The following is an 11570-nucleotide window of genomic DNA, read 5'->3' as shown; positions in this document are numbered from 1 at the left end:
TATCAAGGACATGTCTTAAAATTGATGCAGATAACTGTAAAATAGATTCTTTTTGGTGATAAGGTCATGGATTAATCCAGACGGCGCATTTTTGGACATGATTGAGTTTTTCATATTTGGCAGGGTCTTGCTAAAATGGAGAAAGCTTACGCAATAGACAGGCTTTGTTGTTTTTGGAGATGATACAGTTTTGAATGACTACGTGCTATGTTTTGGTTTGGGTGACTCAGTTCTGTTGGTACTGCTAGATTTAGTAAGGCATGATTCTTCTAAAGTGCATCTAGTAATGCAGTCACGGATCAGAATGTCAATAGGAACTTCATAACGTTGACACCAAGCTTGTCCGCCTTAGTGACTGCATGATGGAGCTCAGCACTTGCAGATTACAGTTATTTCCGTGCTTCTGGTCAAATTCTATTGCAGCGTTCTAGAGTATCATGCAAGCCTGCTTGATTTTGGACTAGACATCTTGAAATCAAGTCACAAACCCAACCAAATTTCCCATAAATCCCCCAAATTATGATTGATCCTTAATATTTTTATTCATTATTAAAACATCAGACAGTAAGTAACATAGAACAACTTAACGGAATCTCTTAAATAATGGATGTTGAACAGTGCTTCTCTTCTTCTGTTCATAATAAACTTCATTATCAGCACCAGACAATGAACTAAATCCACCAGTCTTACGAGACGTTGATGATCTTGGAAATCCACCTTCGCCTGGCATCTTCTCATCCTCACAGTCTATATCGGAAGCAGCTAGAACTTGTTGAAGCAATTGACCTTGTTCCTCACGTGTTTTATAGTAAAGTGATGTGTCTTCATCCATTCCAGCTAAATGTGTGATTACTTTGTAGCTGTAACCTTGATTGACCAAGAAACGTTGACGCTTTCTTGAGTAGCTCATTTCCATCGTGTCTTGTGAGACGAGAGTATAGAAGAAGGCATTATATTCCTCAGCAAATGATCCTTTCTTTGCTCTCAAAATACGTCCAAGACGTTGTGCTTCTTGACGACGTGATCCACCATGTGATGAGATTTGAATCAAGACATTAGCTTCTGGCAAGTCAAAACTTGTATCAGCAACTTTACTGACGAAAATTGTGTTGACTTTTGGATTAAATTTGAAATTTTGAAGAATTTGAATTCTCTCGTTCTGTAAAGTTGGTCCATAAATGTAAGGTTTGTTCATCTTAATTGCATAATGCTTAAGAGCAAAGACATTGTCACTAAAGACAATTGTCTTGTCGCCTCTACGTTCATGGTACTGGATTAAATATTGACACATTCGGAATTTACTTGGATTCATGACATAAAGCAGCATCTTCTTGGATGTTTTAGTGACGAGATATTCACGATAGAATTCAGCAGTCATTGGACACCAAACTTCAGCGCACTGGACTCTGGCAATATATCCATTCTTCTGTAATTCCAACCAATTAGCTTCGTATAATTTTGGACCAATCAGGAAATTCAAGTCAGCAATTTTGTCATCCTCTCTCAAAAGTGTAGCTGTAAGACCCAATTTACAGTGACTTTGGACAAGTGTTAAGACACGACGGAACATTTTAGCTGGAATTGTGTGGACCTCATCAAGTACCATAATTCCCCATTCCTGCTCTTGTAGCCATTTCATTGTTTGTTCTGCTTCCCATGATCTCTTTTGGGTATGTGTAATCATAGAATATGTTGTAATTAAAATAGCACTTCCCATTGGCTTATCTTTAGCTTCAGATGTAAATCGACAAATCATTGAATCATCAGCTGTTGACCACATCTTAAATTGCTGCTTCCATTGTTCAACACTAACACCACTGTTGCAGAGAACTAAAGCTCGTTTTCTGACTGTGCAGCATGCAGTAACTCCTACTAATGATTTACCGGCACTGAAATAAATTATTGGTATGAAAATTGAGGATTATCATTGAATTTAAGCAGCAACTTACCCACAAGGCAATACAATAACTCCAGAACGAGCACGTCCATTACCAAACATTTTTCTCAAGCTTTTCTCTTGATATGGACGTAAAACAGCAGCTGGCTTAAGATCGACATTTATGTCCTTATTAATTGTATCATTTCGGAAATCATATTCAGCCAATAATGGATAATCAATCTCAATGCATCTCTTCTGGATGATTTCAATCTTTTCTTGATCTACTTCAAATGAAACTGTCTCTAAACTTACTTCCTCTTCGTCCTCATTATCGATTTTGTCATAAAACTTTGTGATGTCTTCTGGAACTTGTGCCTTTTCTGCTGATTCTTCAGGTGTTTCCTCAATTGCTTTTTGTCCAAATGATACACCTTTCATGTTTTGTTGACTTTTAATGAATTCCTCATCCATATTTTCTTCTGTTCGTTTCAAACGACATTGCTGGATTACTGGATCTTTTAAAAGTTTCTGTAAAACTTCTGGATGTGGACTTTCGATGAAATAACGATTGTGTTTTAAGACTAACTTAACTTTTCCATATGAGACTGTACATAATTTAATGAATTTCTCGATTCCAGATGGAATGGATGTTTTGCATAAACGTCGCAAATATTCAATGATATCGTGAGTTTGTAATCCTACAGATACTGCTGCATACAAACTATAAGCTGTCAATTTATACTCATGGACATGCTCTGGACGACAAACTGGCTCAGAAATAGCAATTAGAAAGTCATGAGCATTTTTATAAACAGGTGAAAATGTCTCTAAAAATATGTGTCCATTTGGTGCCACATATAGTGGACGGGATGAATAATCTGGCTTTAATTCGAGATGTGGTCGATAATCTTTAGCACCATATTCATCATCTTGTACCTATTTATTGGAATTATTGATTAAATTATGGATTTGCACATTGTTATGAAATTAACTTACAGTCTCATCGTTTTTCTCCGCATTTCTACCGCTTGCTTGTGGTACGGCAGCTTCCGTAGCACCATCATTGGATATATCCTCTTCTAAAATTGTCTGCAAATCGTATTCATCTTCTGCCTTGCGCTTCTTTCCCTTATATTTCGACATTTTTAATCAGACAGAATTTAAATTTGTTTCCAATGTTGTTGCTGTTAGGGGAAAAACAACGTTGTAAACAATGAGAGTGCGTTCAGTTCAAATATTCAGGGGATCAACAACTGCGTGATTCAGTTGCCAGCAAAAAAGAAAACAGAATTCTCAAAATAAATTAAATTAATTAAATTTGTGGCTTATTTGACAAGTTTAATGATTTTAAGCAAGTGAATTTGTTTTTATATTATGATTAGTGTTATGGAAAATAATTTAACATTCGGTATGCATGCAGGAAACATTGAATTTCAACAAGGTAAAATTTTGATCTAGAAATCTGAAAAAAATTTAATTATTTTCACTCAAATTAAGCAATTTAAAAACCTTAATTGAGTTAATTGTGCTATGAAAGTGTTCTGAAAGTGAAATAATTACAAAAATATTAATCCAGTGAATTGAAAATGATTAAATTATTTGTGTCAACAAAGAATGTCTTCAATTGATTTATTTACAATCAAAAATAGTGAATTAAGTACATCAAAATGACATATTATTAATAATACTGTTATCAATTGTACATTTTTAGTGGACCTTACGCCTGAACAACAAAAGCTACTCATCGAATTGCGACGAAAAAAGCAAGAACTATTGCTTGAAATTCAGGTACGTGCCCCGAAGTATTAAAAACTTCATATTTAACATTAAAATATGGTAACTGATTAATATAGACAGTATAAGTACGTCCAAACGGCAAAGATTAAATAGCTTCAATACTTTTTTATTATTATTTCTTTTTATTCATACATCTTACTGTAAAATTTTAAGGAATGACATGAAAAAAGTCCGATGACTAATTCCTTTTTTCTTAAGAAATATTCAGTCTCTCAATAAAAGTAATTTCATTCATGAACAAATGACTGACTGAATGATGCATTCTCTTGTAATATCATTAAAGAATTTCTCGAGTGTGATCACTTGTCAGATTTGTGATAAATATCAACTAAGCCCTTCCTGGACTTTATGGGACTCAATTTTTATGACTCCAATTTGTTAAATTGGTCATGAATTTGTATGTGTGTATCTATCGGAATTCATAAGGGTGCGATTTCCGTGCGGTAGCAAAAATCGCGTTGTGTAACGGTCGCTGACTTTATATGGTCTATAACAAGTTTTATTATAGGGTGCTGTATGGTTTATGACTATTATTTTGGGTTTCGCATTTTTGTTGATAAGACTTAAGAGGATCAAGTTTTTATTGCAGAACCTGTAATCTATAGAAGTTGAGTGCTTTTATAGTCTAGTTATGTGTTTTTCGAGTTGTTCATCAAGTTTTATTAATGATTCTAAATTATTTTATGGAAAATTAGCTTCAGATTATTCCAGAATATCTATTATCGAGCCTTTAAGTTTATGACGAGTGAAGCTGAAGTGGCTTTAGAGAATTAACAAATTCAACAGCTTGTGATAAGAATTAGATTAAGTTGTTACTTCCATAATTTCAAGAATATGTTCAGGATACTTGAAGATTGGTCTCAACTCAAGATCCAGTTGGATCCAGTTTAAATTTCAGTAATTCTTGTATATTAGAAATTTAGGAACTGATCAATTTATTTCCCTAATACATTACATTGTGATGAATATCAATTAAGGAACAACCCCCAAAAAAATCATCCCCAAATTAATATTAATGATATTCAGTCATTCCTAACAACCCTAAATCCAATTAATTCACAACAAATTACTCAAAGCATTAAATTCTATGGTCAATCAACTAAATATGCACAACAGTCATTACATTCTGTAAGGTGTGACTCGGAACATACATTCTTAATAAACTGCATAGTCATAAGAAGTTGGAGTATAAAAGAAATATAGGCCATTGATCGTTCTTAGAGAATTTACATAAAATTTCAATTTATTTTCCTTTTTTTCGCATTTATCTATAAAAATGACAGTTTAGCATGTTCTTAGGACATTTCAACATATAAAAACGTTTAGACTTAATATGAGGGGGTTTAGAAGAGAATTGACAATAAAAAAATCATGTCCTCAAATCTTTCATACATTATTTGGTGATGAGGTCGTTCATTATTCCCTTTTTTTTGTGTGTCAATGGATGAAAAGGATGATGATGATGATGATAAAAATGCTTTTGAATGTTTTTTCTCATCATTTTCTCTTTGCCGACATTTTTCCAATCAAACGCAATTTCCTATTCAATGAAACTAGGTCTGTTTAGATTTCTAGTAATTAAATGCACACTCCCAGCATCGGAATGGCGCAAAAGTTGTTTTTGTTTTCTGCAACTTTTTCATTCTGTCTTGTGAGCATAAATTTTCAATTTATTTTTTTTTTCTTCAATGGGCTTGTCTGCCTTGTTTAACTCTCTTGTCTCTCTCAGACTGTTTTTACTACAATGTTGAATGTTGAATGTTTTGCCGGAATCATAAAACATTAAATTTTTTTAGAATCGCTCTCTCGAGTGTTTTTTGTAGTCAGTTATTGCTGATATTTTCTTGCGAAAAGTTCGTTTTTGTCGCGAAGTTTTTTGTCTTATAGAAGTTATTTCTGCTCATACAAGTATAAAAGTAGGATCCAGCTATCTTGTTCTGTGTGTGAATGTGAATTGGCTCTGGTGGAGTTGTTAAACAAAAAAAGGAAATGAAAAGTGTGAAAAATAGATTATCTTATCAACAAAAGTGATGAAATATGAATCAGGTCTATTCTATATTCTTGAGAGTGTAGCAAGTGACGTCATGTATCGCTGTAATGTTACTAAATTAGTGAATTGATAAGGAAAAAATGCTATATAAATAGCGGAATTAGAAAAAAGTTATTTCTGTTGGAATTGAAACAACAAAAAAAAAAAGAGAATAAAAGTTTTGCCATTAAGTTTAATTAGCTTTGATAATTCAATACAATTGAGTATAGATGATAAGTGTATAAGTGAATTGCGCAATTAAGTTTATTAAAATATTTAAGTTGATGCAAAAAAGCTAGTTTTATAAAAAAAAAGTGACAAAAAATTTTTTTGCGCTTTAAAGTGATGATAGATGAGTAAAGTCTAACAGACGTTCATGACATCAAACCGGCAAGGACAAGTTCAGCGACAAGAACACGGATTACATTTTAAAATAAATAAAAAAATTGTGTGAAATATTTTTTGTTAACCAGTGAACTGAAAAAAGTAATTCTCTCAGCCACAACGAGATTTATTTGATTTTAGTCATTGACTAAATTATTTAATGAACAATTAATGTAAGGATGATATTAATTAAATTATTTGTAATACAGCCACACAGCATTTTTTCGGCACATTCAATTTCTGATGAATAAAATTTGAACGAATTTGCCTGCTAATTTGCGGAATACAGAACACATAAGTGGATAAAATAAGGAATACAACAAAAAAATAAAAGTTTTGTAAAAAATACATAAAAATCATTTTTCAAGATTATCTTTATATATTTTTTTGTACAAGCGCAAGATTTTGTGAAGGAACAAATAATTTTGCTTTTTTGTTCGTTCTGTAAATTTAAGTTTGTGCAAAAAAAAAAAAACTTTCTGCTTTCTTGTGACCTTTTCTTTCCTCTCTACATTTCTCGTATCTGAGACATTGCTCAGTGTTTGTCTGAGCTTCTTATTGTCTTCTCATGCTTCTTCTTAACGGGAAAAAGAGACGTTTGTTTTGAAAAAGTCAGCAAAATTCTTTAACGGGATGTCCTGAGTTAAATGTAATTCTTGACTTCTTGTTTAATGGAACAAGTCAAGTTTTGTGGTTAGATCTACTTAAGATTATTAAGGGGTTATTGTTAAAGCTTAAAGCTGCTTCACAAAATTAAGATTGAGGTTGGAACTTTAATAAATAGAATTTGTAGGCACGGATTACTTCAGCAACCTGTCGGACGGATTAGGAGGGAAGGGTGCTTGACATCTATGAGATGCTCATAATCGCGAGTATGCCATAGCATGTTCTTTGTCTATTAGAGTCTTTATATGCTTTGCGAACACTAAATATATTATTCTGATTCTCAAAAGAAATTGCAATCTACATAATGTAGTTCTTAGTAGCTGAATAACAAATTTCTTTGTTCATACATCATATTAATACTTTATACTATGATAAGGGATTAAATAACTTTTTAAATGCATCATCATCGCACTCTATGTACTTTCCCGAGCAGTAGTACATGCAATGAACTATCAGGGTCACTTCACGTCGTATCTTATTTTACTTACTTCGCTGACCGCACAGATCAAATGTGATCTATGGGTTCTCTTAGTCGGCGACTGAAGTGGCTCTATCGATGGCTCCCGCTTGCCATTTATCAATTCACGTCATATAGCCCTAGCAAACTCGTTGTGCTATTTAGTTACTCAATTTAAAATATTCTATATAGGACAGACATTTAAATACACGGAAAATCGGGGAAAATCCGATAAACAAATTTAGTTCATAAACTGTGTAGAACATGGTTGTAGTCTGCTGAAAACGAATTAAAAACCGTTCATGCTTATAAAGAATAACAAGAACAAATAACACTGATAACAGCTGCGCTGATAATATTATGAGTCAAAAAAGTTTTTTGCCGAAAAATTCCCAAAAATGATCAAAACAAACAAATAAAGTAGTACTGGGTCAGGTCAGGACTAGAAATAACTAGAAACTTGTAGACTTATTTGCGTATTAACCTTGATTAATAATTAAGGGTTATTATTATTGAATGTCGTAACTTACAATAATAATGTGTCGTGGATCAGTGAATTTGCAATTTAAATATAAGAAAGTTAAAATTCGCAATAATCGTCATCTTAATTACGTCCATTAATGCTTTATGGCGCAAATGAGGCAAAGTCTGATAATTTTTCTGTATTTATTTTTATTTTAAAATTTTTCGTGATAATTAACTTTATTTTACTCAATCATCGATGCTGTCTGGGTCGTATGTTTATTTAACGAAATTGTTTATGACGATGATTCATTCCAGTATGATTTAATTGGCAGAAATATGAGAAAAGGTTTCGTTTTTTCCTATAAAAATGATTGGACTAATGAAAGATTGAAATAAAAACATTGAAGATTTAATTAAAAAACATTTTTCTGTGTGAGAATTTTTCGGAGCCGCTTGCTAAATTAATGCTTCTCTGCCTTCTTTTTATATTTTTGCTCATTCAATAGTTGGATCTTGATGTTATGAATGGAAATGAAAAGAGCAGAGATAACCATTTATGAAATGTCTCAATGAAAATTATGTCTTTGGTTCTTAAGGGAGCATTCGGATATTAAGTAACACTAAAAATTGCGTTGCTGGACCCTTCGTCATCCACCGTAGCGCTTTGTGACAAAATAATGAATCAAAATTAGACTCAAGAACTAAATTCTAGACTACATCCCCTTGAAACTCTACTTATCTGCCGTACAATCCCTAATATAAATTTATCTTATCCACATAGACAGAAAAAATTGTTTTTTGGAAGTGAGAAAAGTGAAAATAATGGAACTAAAATGAATTGCATAGAAGATAGAAGATGAAAGAGAAGAGGAGATGAAATATTTAATATCATTGTTCATGACTTCCACGTTTCGTCGTGTGCCCAAAGATCATATATTATGCTATTACATTCATCTGCTTCACACTGTTTAGTTCTCAAAATTGGATACAATATATATATATATAAACATAGACTATGTATCATCATTTTAGCTATGATTGAATATGAAAGTGTGCAGGAAAGTAAGCACATGTAGTTATTATATACATAGCATAGTCGTGAATTATATTTGATAATATAATTAGTGACTAAAGCGCATGTTTGATTGAATAACGTGTGTAATTTGCTTCTGACGAGGAAGCTTGCTGTAGAGCAATTTCTCTAGAAATCTCCCACCATCCCTAAAGATTAGACAATCTCGTCTGTTCCAGAAAATGTAACTGAATGCCATCATCATGACATAATTAATGACTAATGTAGTTCATATCTAAATCTATATAATTAAGATACCAAATGATAACTAGATAATAATTCCGTTCCGCGCTTTTATGATTAACGAAAAAAAATTTCGCACTAAGCTGTGAATTGCTATAAAAATAAACTGACTGAATCACTTATTACCTGTGCTCATGAAACTCACATTAAATCAACTGAGCTCAACCAAGTAAATGACATTTTTGTTTCAAGGTCGTCTTTGTTTACCTTTTTTTGTGGGGTCAAAAAACTTATAATGCAGTCATACACAAACATTGCTGTGCTCTGCCAACCACAATTGCTTATTTTCTCAATTAGTAATTCAGAATTTAAAATATTTCCACTGACCTGCATACTGTGCCAATAATTCAAGTCTTAACACATTTATTTCGCAAATTAATGCTAAATACGGCAAGGAAATTGATAAAGAAAACAGTATGCATGACTCATTCTCACACATTTCTTATGTCTCTGTATATACATACATTCTTTCATAAGCGAGATATATTTATCATAGTTGATACTCTTTCATAACTTAACGAATTTATTTTTCTCATGAAAATGACGCAAGCTAAATAAAAAAAAGAGCAACGCACGTTCTGTCTTTTTTGTGTAGCTACCAAACGAGCATAATACAATTGGCAGAGAGAATTTTGAATTCAATTCATGCCTGGTTTTTTGTTGGCTGATTTTATTGATTGAAATTTATATTTGCACTATAAAAATTTCGACACCAGTAAAGAGTCAGTAAAGAGACAGAAAATATTTGGAAAATGAGAAAATCTTCAGGCACACAGGTTAATCTGGGTTAATCGTAACATATATTATCGGATTTTAAAAGGGCGTGTATACGACTCTGTACTTATCAGGGAAATGAAAAAGCACAAGCAAATATGCGAAAAATGGATGACAATAGAAGGGAAATCAGAAAATAAGAATCGGAATTAGATATTTGTTAGGGAGCAGTGTGTATATACAGTTAGCTACGATCTAGATATCCACATACAATGTACTTGTGAAAGGAATGTTCGCTAAGAGCTTCTAAAACAATTAAAGTCAATGGACTCGAAAAATAGAATAAATTCACTTTCTGGGTCATGTAAAAAAAACTCTCCGTTTCCATCCATCCCGTTGTCATTGTTGTCATGACAAATTTCCTACATGAGAATGTGAAGAGATATAAATTTGCAAAGTATTTAGCTCTGTAATTGAATTGATGTTGAATTTCAAAATGAAATGTTTTTAACAAATTTCCGCAATAATTGAGTCGAGTTATTGTCTATGCTGAAAAGTGGAGCATGTCTGTACTTGATCATTGTTATCCTACGTCAGAGAATATTTATTCTGCTTAAAGGTTTTTGTGTTTTTAGGAAGGGCTTCAAAAATGCCGAAAGTTTCTGTTTATGTTTTTAATTACGAAAGTTTTGTTTGAAATTCTGAGGAAGTTTGGATATAGAAATTTTTGGGGTTTTATTAAGACTTTGTTGACTTTCTAAGAAAATAAAATTGCTTTGGCTTTTAAGTCTTCCTTGAAAGCAATTAAAGGGAGCTTTTGGAAATTTGCTTGTTATTGAGTTAGTTCTAGGAATTCTTAGGTATGGTTCCAAGCAACAATATCTTGACAGTAGCATTCGTTCTGGTATTCAGATGCATGCCTCGAAGCTAACACGAAGTTTGCTTTAAACAAGTTGCTTTTTTATACAAAATTAGAGAAAGTTTCGATTTGTAATCAAATTATATCCGAAATTCCTTTTTTAATTATTAACTTATTTTGTAAGTAGAGATCGTCTGTGATACTTGGCCTCTCTTAGTTGGCACCTGAAGCTAGCCCTATCGCTAACTACCTTCCCTTTTTTGACAACACGAGATTATCTTTACTAACACCAAATAGAAGTCGATTCCATGTCATAAAACATCCCATGGCTTTCAAGGGTGGTCCACTTCGTGACGGCTTTCATTTGATGTTGACTCTTGGTCCTTAATTTGTGTCGGAGATATCTTTATCAGAACTTTGCATACTCATTCTATTTTTGAGCTATATTAGTGATTATGAGCAGTTTTTGCTTCGCTAGTTTAGTGCTACTTAGAGATAAACTTTGAAAATGTACTGACAATTATCACAAAAAATTAAAGCCTTTTAAACTGCTTAGAAACACTACAGCATTAAAACGTGCGAACCCGTAAAATAATCAAGGCACTTCATCTCAAAAAATTATTTCCCATCTTCAACTCATAAAAAGCTCTTAATATCTTATTAAAATATTTTCAAAAAAAAACTCGAGCACTTCCATTAAGAATCTCTAAATACCCCTACATCCACTTACAATGAGTATGCATTGTTTATGTGAATTTCATGCTTCAATATTCTATATAGAATTAAATTTTCACAAAATTTACATGTGATTTCCTTATGGAATGCATGACAATGACGAGATGTTGAAGAAACATTTTTTATTCATAAATTCAACATTCCAAACCCGAGAGTCTGCATAGCATTTTGGTTTATTTATTCTGTGGATTTTTGTTCTACGTTTATTATTGTTATTATCATCTCTATTGTCATATCTTTTTTCACCTCTTCTTATTTCGGTTACTTACC

The 11570-nt window shown here is 32.4% G+C and overlaps 1 protein-coding gene across 1 annotated transcript; it reads right to left on the bottom strand.

Annotated features, from left to right (window-relative positions):
- Nucleotides 1–517: 517 nt before the first annotated feature.
- hay (ATP-dependent DNA helicase hay) lies at nt 518–3080 on the bottom strand. The gene is made up of 3 exons (XM_070649396.1): nt 2876–3080; nt 1950–2815; nt 518–1889 (listed from the first exon to the last, which is right to left on the bottom strand). The coding sequence occupies exons 1-3, from the start codon at nt 3020–3022 to the stop codon at nt 584–586; spliced, it is 2319 nt and encodes a 772-aa protein (XP_070505497.1). The 5' UTR covers nt 3023–3080; the 3' UTR covers nt 518–583.
- Nucleotides 3081–11570: the final 8490 nt, after the last annotated feature.

Source organism: Chironomus tepperi, unplaced genomic scaffold (genome assembly GCF_022539635.2).
Source record: "Chironomus tepperi strain 1889 unplaced genomic scaffold, CSIRO-AGI_Ctep_v1 contig_424, whole genome shotgun sequence".
Lineage (NCBI taxonomy): Eukaryota > Metazoa > Arthropoda > Insecta > Diptera > Chironomidae > Chironomus > Chironomus tepperi.
The sequence above is the reverse complement of the archived record's forward strand: the minus strand, read 5'-3'. Positions and strand labels throughout refer to the sequence as shown.

Bases quoted from the DNA above. Each gene is read 5' to 3' on its own strand.
- hay (XM_070649396.1), bottom strand. From the start codon at position 3,022: ATGTCGAAATATAAGGGAAAGAAGCGCAAGGCAGAAGATGAATACGAT. The intron at 2,816-2,875 runs GTAAGTTAATTT...TCCAATAAATAG, and splicing joins CGGAGAAAAACGATGAGACT to GTACAAGATGATGAATATGG. The intron at 1,890-1,949 runs GTAAGTTGCTGC...AATTTATTTCAG, and splicing joins GTTATTGTATTGCCTTGTGG to TGCCGGTAAATCATTAGTAG.